The 19,238-nt window shown below is 45.7% G+C and overlaps 1 protein-coding gene across 1 annotated transcript in view; it reads right to left on the bottom strand.

Annotated features, from left to right (window-relative positions):
• Positions 1-19,238, bottom strand: part of LOC106605292 (synaptic vesicle glycoprotein 2A) — a 59,810-nt gene that overhangs the window by 21,464 nt on the left and 19,108 nt on the right. The window contains exon 2 of the mRNA XM_014200765.2: positions 5,379-6,146. Within this exon, the coding sequence (XP_014056240.1) occupies positions 5,379-5,985 (607 nt within the window). The 5' untranslated portion in view covers positions 5,986-6,146. The remainder of the gene's footprint in view (positions 1-5,378; positions 6,147-19,238) is intronic.

Below are 19,238 nucleotides of genomic sequence, written 5' to 3'. Positions count from 1 at the left end.
GGATCCTTCATAGAGTAGAGAGCATTGTTCCAGTTGATTTAGTTGACCATCACCATTACAGTCAAAATGCTACTGCTCTCACAAATTCTGTCCCCTCGTAAAAAAGCAGTAAATCTATCATGGTGTCATTAATGTTTCTTTGCAAAAGCTAAAAAGCTTCCTACTTTGCTGTACATTGTTAAAATGGTGATGTTGCGCCTTTGCTAAAAACACTAAACATAGGACATTCTGTTCCCTCACAAAATATCCTAAATGCTAATATAATACTGCCAATGCTAAGATTGTTTTCGAATACACTACTACATCCATCATGCATCACTAAATGCTAACATGACTCTACCTTTGCAAAAAAGCCCTACATCTTCCATTGCTAATATGCTAACACACTGCCTTAACAGTCCCTTAAATGCTAACTATGTTCCTCCTTGCTTTGCTGAGTAAAACAGACACAGCTCTGCTCTGCTGTCATGGTCCAGCCCTTTTTTACTCATCCCTCTCTCCCATCTGTCCCACCCTTCCTTTGATATACTAAGCAGTTTGTGCCACGTTTATCTAAAGGCCAAGGAGACACCGGGAGAGAAAGGTTCTCTTTACCCTCAGGGCTACCAGCCGAGCTATCTGAAAACAAGAGACAAGCACATAATGAAAAGACCAAAGGGGACAATGTGAATTTTCCCAAGGTTATGGCTATGTTAACATCCACCTTGAAAACATGAGAAAGAGAAAAGGCACCATGACTAACGGTTTAAATATAACCACATTGTCAACAAGACACAATGAGTCTTGATATTGCTTGTCAGTTTAAATGAAGGGTATCTGCTCAGCTGTGTTAAATCTGTCTGACAGTGAAATCTTACAGCTTCCTCTCCAGAAATCTCTTACTGAGCGGCAGACAGTACCACTGTAAAATGGCACCCAAAGATTCTCCATTTGCGTTCTATACAGAGAAATGTAACAATGCATCTGTAACTATGTACCTTTCTGTCTTTCATGAAAAAAATGGATGTTCCAAGCAGAGTGTCACGATTTCCAATTGACTAATGTGGATCCTTACTGCTGCTGGATGGGTGCAGCAGGGGTGAATATATTATGGTCATTATCATACACACACACACACACACACACACACACACACACACACACACACACACACACACACACACACACACACACACACACACACACACACACACACACACACTGTGTGGTTCCGCCAGAGTGCATCAGGTTAAAGAGACTGGCTCTCTGACAACACTAACAGCGGTATATTCTGCCTACTAATACAAGGCAGGGAGGAGGGAACAGCGAGGACACTAGGACCCATGGGTGGCACAGTGGCATACATGAGAGAAGCACTCCAGCACGAGTCAGGCATGTTGTGTAACAGGGGAGAGACCAAGGGCCTTGTTTCCATACTGGCTCCCCCAACACAGCATGTACAGAGACCCAGTGAGGGACAAAGCGACAGAGAGAGAGAGAGAGAGAGAGAGAGAGAGAGAGAGAGAGAGAGAGAGAGAGAGAGAGAGAGAGAGAGAGAGAGAGAGAGAGAGAGATACACATGCAAGCCAGTTGTCAGCCAGAGACCACACACATGCCGTTCACACAGACACAAACACAAGCATATACGTCTGCCAGAGCACATGTGGGGGAGTGTCACTGCTGGGAGTCCATACCTACACATCTATTACATACGAAAGTATGCACACATACCATATGTAGACTAGAAAATAACCCACACATGCATGACTGGATGTCAAATGAGTCATCTCTATGTCAGTGTTATGTGGATGATCAAACACTGAATAAATCTAAATATGAGCGAAAACTGCCATTGACAAAATAATCAATATGGATCAGTATGACTTTTGGCCAAACAACAAGAGAGGAGAACGTAATGGTGATGGAGAGAGATTGTTTGAATCCATTCTCAATCCTGCTGCGCTATAAAAACATGGTACCCCTTTTAACATGCCATTCAACACGCTGACCTCACTCCCCATATCAAACAAAAAGCAACAAGACAAACAAAATGAATCGATAAAAACATGCACAACACAGCATGCCAGTAAAATGGAGAATGAATGGAATGTGTTAGGACCATAGCCCTCGTTCATTGTGTCCTTGCTGAATGGCCAAAGACAGATGGCGTGTTAGGCATGGAATCTGACTGGACATTGTCCCCCAGGAAGGGAAATGGTCACATGAGTAACTTCGCACAGCACACACCATTCTCTTAATGGGCCTATGCTATGGTCTCCAGTGTGCAGTATATGCTGCTACAAAACACCTGAACCAAAGCATGAAAAGGATTTGGCTTGGATTTCAGAGATGGTTTGAGAATTAAAGGGGGCGTTCAGTAGTTACATGGGCAGTGAATCCTAAAGGCCTTTAGATACTGTAAACCCATATAAAGTGTGTTAAAATAATAAGTATGGGGAAAACGTGGCATGGGGAACATTTTATATTAAAGGGATACTTATGGATTTTGGCAATGAGGCCCTTTATCTACAGTCGTGGGAAAAAGTTTTGAGAATGACACAAATATTAAATTCCACAAAGTTTGCTGCTTCAGTGTCTTTAGATATTTTTGTCAGATGTTACTATGGAATATTGAAGTATAATTACAAGCATTTCATAAGTGTCAAAGGCTTGTATTGACAATTACATGAAGTTGATGCAAAGAGTCATTATTTGCAGTGTTGACCCTTCTTTTTCAAGACCTCTTCAATCCGCCCTGGCATGCTGTCAATTAACTTCTGGGCCACATCCTGACTGATGGCAGCCCATTCTTGCATAATCAATGCTTGGCGTTTGTCAGAATTTGTGGGTTTTTGTTTGTCCACCCGCCTCTTGAAGATTGACCACAAGTTCTCAATGGGATTAAGGTCTGGGGAGTTTCCTGGCCATGGACCCAAAATATCGATGTTTTGTTCCCCGAGCCACTTATTTATCACTTTTGCCTTATGTCAAGGTGCTCCATCATGCTGGAAAAGGCATTATTAGTCACCAAACTGTTCCTGGATGGGGTGGGAGAAGTTGCTCTTGAAGGATGTGTTGGTACTATTCTTTATTCATGGCTGTTCTTAGGCAAAATTGTGAGTGAGCCCACTCTCTTGGCTGAGAAGCAACCCCACACATGAATGGTCTCAGGATGCTTTACTGTTGGCATGACACAGGACTGATGGTAGCACTCACCTTGTCTTCTCCGGACAAACTTTTTTCCGGATGCCCACAAACAATCGGAAAGGGGATTCATCAGAGAAAATGACTTTAACCCAGTCCTCAGCAGTCCAATCCCTGTACCTTTTGCAGAATATCAGTCTGTCCCTGATGTTTTTCCTGGAGAGAAGTGGCTTCTTTGCTGCCCTTCTTAACACCAGGCCATCCTCCAAAAGTCTTCGCCTCACTGTGCATGCAGATGCACTCACACCTGCCTGCTGCCATTCCTAAGCAAGCTCTGTACTGGTGGTGCCCCGATCCCACAGCTGAATCAACTTTAGGAGACGGTCCTGACACTTGCTGGACCTTCTTGGGCACCCTGAAGCCTTCCACAACAATTGAACTGCTCTCCTTGAAGTTCTTGATGATCCGATAAATGGTTGATTTAGGTGCAATCTTACTGGCAGCAATATCCTTGCCTGTGAAGCCCTTTTTGTGCAAAGCAATGATGATGGCACGTGTTTCCTTGCAGGTAACCATGATTGATAGAGGAAGAACAATGATTCCAAGCACCACCCTCCTTTTGAAGCTTCCAGTCTGTTATTCGAACTCAATCAGCATGACAGAGTGATCTCCAGCCTTGTCCTCATCAACACTCACACCTGTGTTAACAAGACAATCACAGACATGATGTCAGCTGGTCCTTTTGTGGCAGGGATGAAATGCAGTGGAAATGTTTTTTTTGGGATTCAGTTCATTTGCATGGCAAAGAAGGACTTTGCAATGAATTGCAATTCATCTGATCACTCTTCATAACATTATGGAGTATATGCAAATTGCCATCATACAAACTGAGGCAGCAATATTTGTGTCATTCTCAAAACTTTTGGCCACGACTGTACTTCCCCAGCGTCAGATGAACTTGTGGATACCATTTTTATGTCTCGGTGTCCAGTATTATTATTTTTTTTTAAACATTTATTTAACTAGGCAAGCCAGTTAAGAACAAATTCTTATTTACAATGACGGCCTACCCCGGCCAAACTCGGACGACGTTGGGCCAATTGTGCGCCGCCCTATGGGACTCCCAATCCCGGCCTGGAATCGAACCAGGGACTGTAGTGACACCTCTTGCACTGAGATGCAGTGCCTTAGACCGCTGCGCCACTAGGGAGCCCAGTATGAAGGACGTTAGAGGTAGTTTCTCGAGCCAATGCTAACTAGCGTTAGTGCAATGATTGGAAGTCTATGGGTATCTACTAGCATGCATGCCTCATTGCCAAAATCCCGTATCCCTTGAATAGGCTTCCTTTTTGAACTCAAGCTTGCTTTTGTAGGGAATAAAGAGATGCAGACAAAAACTGATAAAGAGAGTGAGAGGGAAAAAGAGAGTGAGAGGACTAAATAGAGTGAGAGGACTAAAGAGAGTGAGAGGGCTAAAGAGAGTGAGAGGACTAAAGAGAGTGAGAGGGCTAAAGAGAGTGAGAGCTCTGAGAGGGCTAAAGAGAGTGAGAGGGAAAAAGAGAGTGAGAGGGGCTAAATAGAGTGAGAGGGCTAAATAGAGTGAGAGGGCTAAATAGAGTGAGAGGACAAAATAGAGTGAGAGGGAAAAAGAGAGTGAGAGGGATAAATAGAGTGAGGGCTAAATAGAATGAGAGGGCTAAATAGAGTGAGAGGGCTAAATAGAATGAGAGGGCTAAATAGAGTGAGAGGGCTAAATAGAGTGAGAGGGCTAAATAGAATGAGAGGGCTAAATAGAGTGAGAGGGAAAAAGAGAGTGAGAGGGCTAAATAGAGTGAGAGTGCTAAATAGAGTGAGAGGGAAAAATAGAGTGAGAGGACTAAATAGAGTGAGAGGACTAAATAGAGTGAGAGGACTAAATAGAGTGAGAGGGAAAAAGAGAGTGAGAGGGCTAAATAGAGTGAGAGTGCTAAATAGAGTGAGAGGGCTAAATAGAGTGAGAGGACTAAATAGAGTGAGAGGACTAAATAGAGTGAGAGGACTAAATAGAGTGAGGGTGCTAAATAGAGTGAGAGGACTAAATAGAGTGAGAGTGCTAAATAGAGTGAGAGGACTAAATAGAGTGAGAGGACTAAATAGAGTGAGAGGACTACAGAGCGAATAAACAAGGAGGGAAAGAGGGATAAGGGAACCGGAATAGAGAGAGTGTAATACAGTTAGAAAAATCGACAGCAGGCTGGCCTTTAGAACCATCTTACCCAACATGCCCTTGCTTTCCTCTGACAGACACATGTCCTTCTCTGCGCTGGGCAGCACAAAGCCCACCACGAAGATCTCCACACCGTCCGCCATCAGCGCCAGCCCCAGCACAAAGTACAGCGTCCACTGGAACTTCCCATGGCCACACTCCTGCAGGATCGTCTCGTACTGCTGGGCCAGCTCCTCCTGATCCTTCCTCCTCTCCGCCTCGAACTGGGCCAGGTCCCTGATCTGAGCTTGGGGGGCAATCCCGTCCACCGGAACCGTTTTGCCGGACTCTGCCCGGGGGATTCCCTGGTACTCGCCCTCGTAGATCTCATCGTCTTCGTCGTGACCTTCCGTGGAGTCGCTGTGGCCGCCCTCGTCGTCGTTGGCCCGGCTGTCGTTGCGGTAGTAGCCGTCGCCATCTTGGCTCTGCTGCACGGGGTAGTCGTCATCATCGTCCTCTTCCTCGAAGCGCTTGTATGAGCGCTTGGTGTACTCGTCGGCCATTTTGTCCACGCTGCGGCCCACCTTCTTGCCCGCCTGCTTCTTCACCACCTTGGCGATGTCTTTGGCGCCGCGGATGAAGTCCTGCCGTCCGTCTCGTCCATAGCCGTCGTCCATCTTGGCTCCGGCGGTGAGGTTGGTTGGTGCTAGGAATGGGAGATATCAGGAGTGGCACAAGAGCATGGGTGTGAACTGGGGATCTCTGTGGATCTGGATTTCAGCGCCACGGACAGCTCTTTTATCAGCTACAGCCAGAATATTTTCCTCCAAATTGAGACCTGGAATGAAAGAGAGGATTGTGTTAGAATGGCACCTCCAACACTGTAAAGGATCTACGCAGCATCAACTGTCCATCACAGTTAATTGGGAGGACGGGCTCATAGTAATGGCTTGAACGGAATAAATGGAAGGGTATCGAACACATCAAACACGTGTTTGATACCATTCCATTCACTCCATTCCAGCAATTATTATGATCCGTCCTGCTTCCTGTACTGCACATGCCACAGAAAGCCAAACTCAAGTGAAGTCAATAACCGCATGGAGGTTCTCAATACCTGTATTCATGATTCTCAACAAATGGCCTTATTCCTATGGCTGAACCCAGTCAGCCCACCTTATCTGACCCAATGTAATGTCCTTAATAAGTGGACATGACAGCTTTAAGTAGAAAACGACAGAAGAGCTCTTGTTCTAACTCAGTGGCCTGCATTGATTGAGCACCAGGTATCTCATAGCTCTCTCCCAGCCCATCCACAGGTCACAGCATGGCATTTCCAATGGCTCTCGGCTTGAATCAAACCTTCAAGGGAACATACTGCGACACTGACGGCCCAGTTAGGAACACTGCAATTACATTTGTTCCCAGGAAGTCTATAAAGAGACATTATTACTTCCTGTCTGACAATCTGGAGAATGGGGTGATATAAGCCTATATGTCCAGCAGATGAATGCATTAATACGATGAGCTACTGTAGGCAATTAGGTAACACTACCAGTTTATTTTGGGAGATAGCTTAGTCCTTCAGCTATATCACTTTAAAAATCATCTTGTGGTATTCAGTGAACTGATGTGGCGTGGCAATAATGTTTTCTTAGTTTGTCTAGTGTGGTCTAGTATGTGTCTAGTGAGGTCTAGTGTGGTCTAGTATGTGTCTAGTGAGTGTCTAGTGAGTATCTGGTGTGTGCCTAGTGTGGTCTAGTATGTGTCTAGTGAGTGTCTAGTGTGGTCTAGTATGTGTCTAGTGAGTGTCTAGTGTGGTCTAGTATGTGTCTAGTGAGTGTCTAGTGTGGTCTAGTATGTGTCTAGTGTGGTCTAGTATGTGTCTAGTGAGTGTCTAGTGTGGTCTAGTATGTGTCTAGTGAGTGTTTAGTGTGTGTCTAGTGTGTGCCTAGTGAGTGTCTAGTGAGTGTCCAGTGTGTGTCTAGTGAGTGTCTAGTGTGTGTCTAGTGTGTGTCTATTGAGTGCCTTGTGTGTCTATTGAGTGTCAGGTGAGTGTCTAGTGTGTGTCTAGTGAGTGTCTAGTGTGTGCCTAGTGAGTGTCTAGTGTGGTCTAGTGTGTGTCTAGTGTGTGTCTAGTGAGTGTTTAGGGTGTGTCTAGTGTGTGCCTAGTGAGTGTCCAGGGTGTGTCTAGTGAGTGTCTAGTGTGTGTCTAGTGTGTGTCTATTGAGTGCCTTGTGTGTCTATTGAGTGTCAGGTGAGTGTCTAGTGAGTGTCTAGTGTGTGTCTACTGTGTGTCTAGTGTGTGTCTACTGTGTGTCTAGTGTGTGTCTAGTGAGTGTCTAATGAGTGTCTAGTGAGTGTCTAGTGTGGTCTAGTATGTGTCTAGTGAGTGTCTAGTGTGGTCTAGTATGTGTCTAGTGAGTGTCTAGTGTGGTCTAGTATGTGTCTAGTGAGTGTCTAGTGTGGTCTAGTATGTGTCTAGTGAGTGTTTAGTGTGTGTCTAGTGTGTGCCTAGTGAGTGTCTAGTGAGTGTCCAGTGTGTGTCTAGTGAGTGTCTAGTGTGTGTCTAGTGTGTGTCTATTGAGTGCCTTGTGTGTCTATTGAGTGTCAGGTGAGTGTCTAGTGTGTGTCTAGTGTGTGCCTAGTGAGTGTCTAGTGTGGTCTAGTGTGTGTCTAGTGTGTGTCTAGTGAGTGTTTAGTGTGTGTCTAGTGTGTGCCTAGTGAGTGTCTAGTGAGTGTCCAGTGTGTGTCTAGTGAGTGTCTAGTGTGTGTCTAGTGTGTGTCTATTGAGTGCCTTGTGTGTCTATTGAGTGTCAGGTGAGTGTCTAGTGTGTGTCTAGTGAGTGTCTAGTGTGTGCCTAGTGAGTGTCTAGTGTGGTCTAGTGTGTGTCTAGTGTGTGTCTAGTGAGTGTTTAGTGTGTGTCTAGTGTGTGCCTAGTGAGTGTCCAGTGTGTGTCTAGTGAGTGTCTAGTGTGGTCTAGTATGTGTCTAGTGAGTGTCTAGTGTGGTCTAGTATGTGTCTAGTGAGTGTCTAGTGTGGTCTAGTATGTGTCTAGTGTGGTCTAGTATGTGTCTAGTGAGTGTCTAGTGTGGTCTAGTATGTGTCTAGTGAGTGTTTAGTGTGTGTCTAGTGTGTGCCTAGTGAGTGTCTAGTGAGTGTCCAGTGTGTGTCTAGTGAGTGTCTACTGTGTGTCTAGTGTGTGTCTATTGAGTGCCTTGTGTGTCTATTGAGTGTCAGGTGAGTGTCTAGTGTGTGTCTAGTGAGTGTCTAGTGTGTGCCTAGTGAGTGTCTAGTGTGGTCTAGTGTGTGTCTAGTGTGTGTCCAGTGAGTGTTTAGTGTGTGTCTAGTGTGTGCCTAGTGAGTGTCCAGTGTGTGTCTAGTGAGTGTCTAGTGTGTGTCTAGTGTGTCTATTGAGTGCCTTGTGTGTCTATTGAGTGTCAGGTGAGTGTCTAGTGTGTGTCTACTGTGTGTCTAGTGTGTGTCTACTGTGTGTCTAGTGTGTGTCTAGTGAGTGTCTAATGAGTGTCTAGTGAGTGTCTAGTGTGGTCTAGTATGTGTCTAGTGAGTGTCTAGTGTGGTCTAGTATGTGTCTAGTGTGGTCTAGTATGTGTCTAGTGAGTGTCTAGTGTGGTCTAGTATGTGTCTAGTGAGTGTTTAGTGTGTGTCTAGTGTGTGCCTAGTGAGTGTCTAGTGAGTGTCTAGTGTGTGTCTAGTGAGTGTCTAGTGTGTGTCTAGTGTGTGTCTATTGAGTGCCTTGTGTGTCTATTGAGTGTCAGGTGAGTGTCTAGTGTGTGTCTAGTGTGTGCCTAGTGAGTGTCTAGTGTGGTCTAGTGTGTGTCTAGTGTGTGTCTAGTGAGTGTTTAGTGTGTGTCTAGTGTGTGCCTAGTGAGTGTCTAGTGAGTGTCCAGTGTGTGTCTAGTGAGTGTCTAGTGTGTGTCTAGTGTGTGTCTATTGAGTGCCTTGTGTGTCTATTGAGTGTCAGGTGAGTGTCTAGTGTGTGTCTAGTGAGTGTCTAGTGTGTGCCTAGTGAGTGTCTAGTGTGGTCTAGTGTGTGTCTAGTGTGTGTCTAGTGAGTGTTTAGTGTGTGTCTCGTGTGTGCCTAGTGAGTGTCCAGTGTGTGTCTAGTGAGTGTCTAGTGTGTGTCTAGTGTGTGTCTATTGAGTGCCTTGTGTGTCTATTGAGTGTCAGGTGAGTGTCTAGTGAGTGTCTAGTGTGTGTCTACTGTGGTCTAGTATGTGTCTAGTGAGTGTCTAGTGTGGTCTAGTATGTGTCTAGTGAGTGTTTAGTGTGTGTCTAGTGTGTGCCTAGTGAGTGTCTAGTGAGTGTCCAGTGTGTGTCTAGTGAGTGTCTAGTGTGTGTCTAGTGTGTGTCTATTGAGTGCCTTGTGTGTCTATTGAGTGTCAGGTGAGTGTCTAGTGTGTGTCTAGTGAGTGTCTAGTGTGTGCCTAGTGAGTGTCTAGTGTGGTCTAGTGTGTGTCTAGTGTGTGTCTAGTGAGTGTTTAGTGTGTGTCTAGTGTGTGCCTAGTGAGTGTCCAGTGTGTGTCTAGTGAGTGTCTAGTGTGTGTCTAGTGTGTGTCTATTGAGTGCCTTGTGTGTCTATTGAGTGTCAGGTGAGTGTCTAGTGAGTGTCTAGTGTGTGTCTACTGTGTGTCTAGTGTGTGTCTACTGTGTGTCTAGTGTGTGTCTAGTGAGTGTCTAATGAGTGTCTAGTGAGTGTCTAGTGTGGTCTAGTATGTGTCTAGTGAGTGTCTAGTGTGGTCTAGTATGTGTCTAGTGAGTGTATAGTGTGGTCTAGTATGTGTCTAGTGAGTGTCTAGTGTGGTCTAGTATGTGTCTAGTGAGTGTTTAGTGTGTGTCTAGTGTGTGCCTAGTGAGTGTCTAGTGAGTGTCCAGTGTGTGTCTAGTGTGTGTCTAGTGTGTGTCTATTGAGTGCCTTGTGTGTCTATTGAGTGTCAGGTGAGTGTCTAGTGTGTGTCTAGTGAGTGTCTAGTGTGTGCCTAGTGAGTGTCTAGTGTGGTCTAGTGTGTGTCTAGTGTGTGTCTAGTGAGTGTTTAGTGTGTGTCTAGTGTGTGCCTAGTGAGTGTCTAGTGAGTGTTCAGTGTGTGTCTAGTGAGTGTCTAGTGTGTGTCTAGTGTGTGTCTATTGAGTGCCTTGTGTGTCTATTGAGTGTCAGGTGAGTGTCTAGTGAGTGTCTAGTGTGTGTCTACTGTGTGTCTAGTGTGTGTCTACTGTGTGTCTAGTGTGTGTCTAGTGAGTGTCTAGTGAGTGTCTAGTGAGTGTCCAGTGAGTGTCTAGTGAGGTCTAGTGTGGTCTAGTGTGGTCTAGTATGTGTCTAATGAGAGTCTAGTGAGTTTCTGGTGTGTGCCTAGTGTGTGTCTAGTATGTGTCTAGTATGTGTCAGGTGAGTGTCTAGTGTGGTCTAGTGTGTGTCTAGTGTGTGCCTAGTGAGTGTCCAGTGTGTGTCTAGTGAGTGTCTAGTGTGGTCTAGTATGTGTCTAGTGAGTGTCTAGTGTGGTCTAGTATGTGTCTAGTGAGTGTCTAGTGTGGTCTAGTATGTGTCTAGTGTGGTCTAGTATGTGTCTAGTGAGTGTCTAGTGTGGTCTAGTATGTGTCTAGTGAGTGTTTAGTGTGTGTCTAGTGTGTGCCTAGTGAGTGTCTAGTGAGTGTCCAGTGTGTGTCTAGTGAGTGTCTACTGTGTGTCTAGTGTGTGTCTATTGAGTGCCTTGTGTGTCTATTGAGTGTCAGGTGAGTGTCTAGTGTGTGTCTAGTGAGTGTCTAGTGTGGTCTAGTGTGTGTCTAGTGTGTGTCCAGTGAGTGTTTAGTGTGTGTCTAGTGTGTGCCTAGTGAGTGTCCAGTGTGTGTCTAGTGAGTGTCTAGTGTGTGTCTAGTGTGTCTATTGAGTGCCTTGTGTGTCTATTGAGTGTAAGGTGAGTGTCTAGTGTGTGTCTACTGTGTGTCTAGTGTGTGTCTACTGTGTGTCTAGTGTGTGTCTAGTGAGTGTCTAATGAGTGTCTAGTGAGTGTCTAGTGTGGTCTAGTATGTGTCTAGTGAGTGTCTAGTGTGGTCTAGTATGTGTCTAGTGTGGTCTAGTATGTGTCTAGTGAGTGTCTAGTGTGGTCTAGTATGTGTCTAGTGAGTGTTTAGTGTGTGTCTAGTGTGTGCCTAGTGAGTGTCTAGTGAGTGTCCAGTGTGTGTCTAGTGAGTGTCTAGTGTGTGTCTAGTGTGTGTCTATTGAGTGCCTTGTGTGTCTATTGAGTGTCAGGTGAGTGTCTAGTGTGTGTCTAGTGTGTGCCTAGTGAGTGTCTAGTGTGGTCTAGTGTGTGTCTAGTGTGTGTCTAGTGAGTGTTTAGTGTGTGTCTAGTGTGTGCCTAGTGAGTGTCTAGTGAGTGTCCAGTGTGTGTCTAGTGAGTGTCTAGTGTGTGTCTAGTGTGTGTCTATTGAGTGCCTTGTGTGTCTATTGAGTGTCAGGTGAGTGTCTAGTGTGTGTCTAGTGAGTGTCTAGTGTGTGCCTAGTGAGTGTCTAGTGTGGTCTAGTGTGTGTCTAGTGTGTGTCTAGTGAGTGTTTAGTGTGTGTCTCGTGTGTGCCTAGTGAGTGTCCAGTGTGTGTCTAGTGAGTGTCTAGTGTGTGTCTAGTGTGTGTCTATTGAGTGCCTTGTGTGTCTATTGAGTGTCAGGTGAGTGTCTAGTGAGTGTCTAGTGTGTGTCTACTGTGTGTCTAGTGTGTGTCTACTGTGTGGTCTAGTGAGTGTCTAGTGTGGTCTAGTATGTGTCTAGTGAGTGTCTAGTGTGGTCTAGTATGTGTCTAGTGAGTGTTTAGTGTGTGTCTAGTGTGTGCCGAGTGAGTGTCTAGTGAGTGTCCAGTGTGTGTCTAGTGAGTGTCTAGTGTGTGTCTAGTGTGTGTCTATTGAGTGCCTTGTGTGTCTATTGAGTGTCAGGTGAGTGTCTAGTGTGTGTCTAGTGAGTGTCTAGTGTGTGCCTAGTGAGTGTCTAGTGTGGTCTAGTGTGTGTCTAGTGTGTGTCTAGTGAGTGTTTAGTGTGTGTCTAGTGTGTGCCTAGTGAGTGTCCAGTGTGTGTCTAGTGAGTGTCTAGTGTGTGTCTAGTGTGTGTCTATTGAGTGCCTTGTGTGTCTATTGAGTGTCAGGTGAGTGTCTAGTGAGTGTCTAGTGTGTGTCTACTGTGTGTCTAGTGTGTGTCTACTGTGTGTCTAGTGTGTGTCTAGTGAGTGTCTAATGAGTGTCTAGTGAGTGTCTAGTGTGGTCTAGTATGTGTCTAGTGAGTGTCTAGTGTGGTCTAGTATGTGTCTAGTGAGTGTCTAGTGTGGTCTAGTATGTGTCTAGTGAGTGTTTAGTGTGTGTCTAGTGTGTGCCTAGTGAGTGTCTAGTGAGTGTCCAGTGTGTGTCTAGTGTGTGTCTAGTGTGTGTCTATTGAGTGCCTTGTGTGTCTATTGAGTGTCAGGTGAGTGTCTAGTGTGTGTCTAGTGAGTGTCTAGTGTGTGCCTAGTGAGTGTCTAGTGTGGTCTAGTGTGTGTCTAGTGTGTGTCTGGTGAGTGTTTAGTGTGTGTCTAGTGTGTGCCTAGTGAGTGTCTAGTGAGTGTTCAGTGTGTGTCTAGTGAGTGTCTAGTGTGTGTCTAGTGTGTGTCTATTGAGTGCCTTGTGTGTCTATTGAGTGTCAGGTGAGTGTCTAGTGAGTGTCTAGTGTGTGTCTACTGTGTGTCTAGTGTGTGTCTACTGTGTGTCTAGTGTGTGTCTAGTGAGTGTCTAGTGAGTGTCTAGTGAGTGTCCAGTGAGTGTCTAGTGAGGTCTAGTGTGGTCTAGTGTGGTCTAGTATGTGTCTAATGAGTGTCTAGTGAGTATCTGGTGTGTGCCTAGTGTGTGTCTAGTATGTGTCTAGTATGTGTCAGGTGAGTGTCTAGTGTGGTCTAGTGTGTGTCTAGTGTGTGTCTAGTGTGGTCTAGTGTGTGTCTAGTGAGTGTCTAGTGTGGTCTAGTGTGTGTCTAGTGTGTGTCTAGTGTGTGTCTATTGAGTGTCAGGTGAGTGTCTAGTGAGTGTCTAGTGAGTGTCTAGTGTATGTCTAGTGTGGTCTAGTGTGTATCTAGTATGTGTCTAGTGTGTGTCTAGTGAGTGTCCAGTGTGTGTCTAGTGAGTGTCTAGTGTGTGTCTAGTGAGTGTCTAGTGTGGTCTAGTGTGTGTCTAGTGTGTGTCTATTGAGTGCCTAGTGTGTGTCTATTGAGTGTCAGGTGAGTGTCTAGTGTGGTCTAGTGTGTGTCTAGTGTGTGTCTAGTGTGGTCTAGTGTGTGTCTAGTGTGTGTCTATTGAGTGCCTAGTGTGTGTCTATTGAGTGTCAGGTGAGTGTCTAGTGAGTGTCTAGTGAGTGTCTAGTGTGTGTCTAGTGTGTGTCTAGTGTGTGTCTAGTGAGTGTCCAGTGTGTGTCTAGTGAGTGTCTAGTGTGGTCTAGTGTGTGTCTAGTGTGTGTCTATTGAGTGCCTAGTGTGTGTCTATTGAGTGTCAGGTGAGTGTCTAGTGTGGTCTAGTGTGTGTCTAGTGTGTGTCTAGTGTGGTCTAGTGTGTGTCTATTGAGTGCCTAGTGTGTGTCTATTGAGTGTCAGGTGAGTGTCTAGTGAGTGTCTAGTGAGTGTCTAGTGTGTGTCTAGTGTGTGATTGAGTGTCTAGTAAGTGTCCAGTGTGTGTCTAGTGAGTGTCTAGTGTGGTCTAGTGGGTGTCTAGTGAGTGTCAGGTGAGTGTCTGGTGAGTGTCTGATGAGTGTCTGATGAGTGTCTAGTGTGTCTCTTGTGTGTGTCTATTGAGTGTCTAGTGAGTGTCTAGTGTGGTCTAGTGAGTGTCTGGTGAGTGTCTGGTGAGTGTCTGGTGAGTGTCTAGTGTGTGTCTATTGTGTGTCTAGTGTTCACATCAAGGATCAAGGATCCTTGGAGGATCATATCACCTCCACCCTACCTGATACCCAAGACCCACTCCATTTTGCTTAGCGCCCCAATAGGTCCACAGACGACGCAATCGCCATCACACTGCACACTGCCCTATCCCATCTGGACAAGAGGAATACCTATGTAAGAATGCTGTTCATTGACTACAGCTCAGCATTCAACACCATAGTACCCTCCAAACTCGTCATTAAGCTCGAGACCCTGGGTCTCGACTCCACCCTGTTCAACTGGGTCCTGGACTTTCTGACGGGCCGCCCCCAGCTGGTGAGGGTAGGAAACAACATCTCCACCCCGCTGATCCTCAACACTGGGGCCCCACAAGGGTTTGTTCTCAGCCCTCTCCTGTACTCCCTGTTCACCCATGACTGCGTGGCCATGCATGCCTTCAACTCAATCATCAAGTTTGCAGACGACACTCCAGTGGTAGGCTTGATTACCAACAATGACAAGACGGCCTACAGGGAGAAGGTGAGGGCCCTCGGAGTGTGGTGTCAGGAAAATAACCTCTCACTCAACGTCAACAAAACAAAGGAGATGATCATAGACTTCAGGAAACAGCAGAGGGAACATCCCCCCATCCACAATGACGGGACAGTAGTGGAGATGGTGGAACGTTTTAAGTTCCTCGGTGTATACATCACGGACAAACTGAAATGATCCACTCACACTGACTGTATGGTGAAGAAGGCGCAGCAGTGCCTCTTCATCCCCAGGAGGCTGAAGGAATTTGGCTAGGCACCTAAATCACTCACAAACTTTTACAGATGCACAATCGAGAGCATCCAGTCGGGCTGTATCACTGCCTGGTACGGAAACTGCTCCGCCCACAACCACAAGGCTCTCCAGAGGATAGTGCGGTCTGCACAACGCATCACCGGGGGCAAACTACCTGCCCTCCAGGACACCTACAGCACCCGATGTCACAGGAAGGCCAAAAAGATCATCAAGGACAACAACCACCCGAGCCACTGTAAGTTCACCCTGCTATCATCCAGAAGGCGAGGTCAGTAAAGGTGCAACAAAGCTGGGACTGAGAGACTGAAAAACAGCTTCTATCTCAAGGCCATCAGACTGTTAAACAGCCATCACTAACATAGAGAGGCTGCTGCCAACATACAGACTGAAATCTCGGGCCACTTTAATCAATTTAATAAATGGATTTAATAAAGGTATCACTAGTCACTTTAAATAACACCACTTTAACAATGACTACATATCCTACATTACTCACTACCGTTCAAACGTTTGGGGTCACATAGAAATGTCCTTGTTTTTGAAAGAAAAGCACATTTTTTGTCCATTAAAATAACATCAAATTGATCAGAAATACAGTGTAGACATTGTTAATGTTGTAAATGACTATTGTAGCTGGAAAAGGCAGATTTTGTAATGATTATCTACATATGTGTACAGAGGCCCATTATCAGCAACCATCACTCCTGTGTTCCAATGACCAGTTGGATTAGCTAACACAACGTGCCATTAGAAAACCCTTTTGCAATTATGTTAACACAGCTGAAAACTGTTGTTCTGATTAAAAGAAGCAAGAAAACTGGCCTTCTTTAGACTAGTTGAGTATCTGGAGCATCAGCATTTGTGGGTTCGATTACAGGATTAAAATGGCCAGAAACAAAGAACTTTCTTCTGAAACTCTTCAGTATATTCTTGTTCTGAGAAATGAAGGCCATTCCATGCGAGAAATTGCCAAGAAACTGAAGATCTTGTACAACGCTGTGTACTACTCCCTTCACAGAACAGTGCAAACTGGCTCTAACCAGAATAGAAAGAGGAGTGGGAGGCCCCGGTACACAACTGAGCAAGAGGACAAGTACATTTGAATGTCTTGTTCGAGAAACAGACACCTCACAAGTCCTCAACTGGCAGCTTCATTAAATAGTACCCGCAAAACACCAGTCTCAACGTCAACAGTGAAGAGGCAACTCTGGGATGTTGGCCTTCTACCTGGTACCTAAAAGGCACACACGTAACTACCAAGTCAACTGTGTAACAGGCTACTATTACAGCCTTACCAAACTGACTACTTCCTGTACTGTATTAAGAGTGTCCTGGTTAAGTAGCATGAGATCAGATGGGATAGAAACTGGAGGAGATGAGAGGGGGGGAGGAGAGGATGGAGGGCTGGGGAGCAGCTCACACAACAGACTGGCAGAGATCACTGAACCCAAAGGTCTTCTGGGAAGACTGGGTTTCCAAGAAACACTCACTTAGACTGAAAATGAACCCCGGAAACAACAGCAGCTATATCAGTCATCTATGACCTCTGTTTTTTCTACCAAGTCAAGAAGCAGTAATGTGCCACACATATAAAGGTCACTTTGGTGACGTCTATGCGTTGAGAATAATATTAATACAATGGATGAACACAATGGATGGAAATGATGAAATTCATATGAATATGACATATTATCCCAGCTTTGTGTCGTACATATGACCAGTTCCTCCAAACATACACTGTATTAAAATCAAACCAAATCAAATGTTATTTGTCACATCTTTTTCTCTTGAGGGGGAATAGGTTTTGTCGTGCCCACTTCACGACTGTCTTGGTGTGCTTGGACCATGTTAGTTTGTTGGTGATGTGGATGCCAAGGAACTTGAAGCTCTCAACCTGCTCCACTACAGCCCTGTCGATGAGAATGGGGGCGTGCTCGGTCCTCCTTTTCCTGTAGTCCACAATCATCTCCTTTGTCTTGATCACATTGAGGGAGAGGTTGTTGTCCTTGCACTACACGGTCAGGTCTCTGACCTCCTGCCTATAGGCTGTCTCATCGTTGTCGGTGATCAGGCCTATCACTGTTGTGTCATCGGCAAACTTAATGATGATGTTGGAGTCGTGCCTGGCCGTGCAGTCATGAGTGAACAGGGAGTACAGGAGGGGACTGAGCACGCACCCCTGAGGGGCCCCTGTGTTGAGGATCAGCGTGGCGGATGTGTTGTTACCTACCCTTGCCACCTAGGGGTGGCCCGTCAGGAAGTCCAGGATCCAGTTGCAGAGGGAGGTGTTTAGTCCCAGGGTCCTTAGCTTAGTGATGATCTTTGAGGGCACGATGGTGTTGAACGCTGAGCTGTAGTCAATGAATAGCATTCTCACATACAGGTGTTCCTTTTGTCCAGGTGTGAAAGGGCAGTGTGCCGTGCAATAAAGATTTCATAATCTGTAGATCTGTATGCAAATTGGAGTGGGTCTAGGGTTTCTGGGATAATGGTGTTGAAGTGAGCCATGACCAGCCTTTCAAAGCATTTCATGGCTACAGACGTGAGTGCTACGGGTCGGTAGTCATTTAGGCAGGTTAACTTAGTGTTCTTGGGCACAGGGACTATGGTGGTCTGCTTGAAACATGTTGGTACTACAGACTCAGACAGGGAGAGGTTGAAAATGTCATGAAGACACTTGCCAGTTGGTCAGCGCATGCTGGTAATCTATCTGGCCCTGCGGCCTTGTGAATGTAGACCTGTTTAAAGGTCTTACTCACATCGGCTGCGGAGAGTGTGATCACACAGTCCGGAACAGCTGATGCTCTCATGCATGTGTCAGTGTTACTTGCCTTGAAGCGAACATTGAAGTTATTTAGCTCATCTGGTAGGCTCTTGTCACTGGGCAGCTCTCGGCCGTGCTTCCCTTTGTAGTCTATAATCGTTTGCAAGCCCTGCCACATCCGACGAGCGTCGGAGCCAGTGTAGTACGATTCGATCTTAGTCCTGTATTGATGTTTTGCCTGTTTGATGGTTCATCGGAGAGCATAGCGGGATTTCTTATAAGCTTCCGGGTTAGAGTCCCGCTCCTTGAAAGCTGCAGCTCTACCCTTTAGCTCAGTGCGAATGTTGCCTGTAATCCATGGCTTCTGGTTGGGGTATGTACGTACAGTCACTGTGAGGACGTCGTCACTGATTAACTTATTGATGAAGCCAGTGAGTGAATTGGTGTACTCCTCAATGCCATCGGATGAATCTCGGAACATATTCCAGTCTGTTCTGTAGTTTAGCATCTGCTTCATCTGACAACGTTTCAATAGACAGTGTCACTGGTGCTTCCTGCTTTAATTTTTGCTTGTAAGCAGGAATCAGGAGGATAAAATGATGGTCAGATTTGCCAAATGGAGGGCAAGGGAGAGCTTTGTACGTGTCTCTGTGTGTGGAGTAAAAGGTGGTAAAGGAGTAAAGGTCCCTCTGGTTGCACATTTAACATGCTGATGGAAATGAGGTCAAACTGATTTAAGTTTCCCTGCATTAAAGTCTCCAGCCACTAGGAGTGCCACCTCTGGATGAGCATTTTCCTGTTTTCTTATGGCGGTATACAGCTCATTTAGTGCGGTTTTAGAGCCAGCATCGGTCTGTGGTGGTATGTAGACAGCTACGAAAAATACAGATGAAAACTCTCTAGGTAGATAGTGTGGTCTACACCTTATCATGAGATACTCTACCTCAGGCAAGCAAAACCTTGAGGCTTCCATAGATATCGTGCACCAGCTGTTGTTTACAAATATACATAGGAATTCGCCCCGTGTCTTACCAGAGGCTGCTGTTCTATCCTGCCGATAGAGTGTATAACCTGCCAGCTGTATGTTATTAATGTCGTCGTTCAGCCACGACTCTGTCAAACATAAGATTTTACAGTTTTTGATGTCCCGTTGGTAGGATATACGTGCTTTCAGTTCGTCCAATTTATTTTCCAGCGATTGAACGTTGGATAACAGTACAGATGGCAAAGGAAGATTAGCCACCTGTCGCTTGATCCTCACAAGGCACCCCGAACTCTTTCCGCGAAATCTCAGTTTTTTTCTCCTGCGAATGACGAGGATGAGGGCCTGTTCGGATGTTTGGAGTATATCCTTCCCGTCCGACTCAAGGCTGGAATGGGCTACAAGACCATCGCCAAGCAGCTTGGTGAGAAGGTGACAACATTTGGTGCGATTATTCGCAAATGGAAGAAACACAAAAGAACTGTCAATATCCCTCGGCCTGGG

This window comes from Salmo salar, chromosome ssa05, assembly GCF_905237065.1.
Source record: "Salmo salar chromosome ssa05, Ssal_v3.1, whole genome shotgun sequence".
In the NCBI taxonomy this organism is placed as follows: domain Eukaryota; kingdom Metazoa; phylum Chordata; class Actinopteri; order Salmoniformes; family Salmonidae; genus Salmo; species Salmo salar.
The sequence above is the reverse complement of the archived record's forward strand: the minus strand, read 5'-3'. Positions and strand labels throughout refer to the sequence as shown.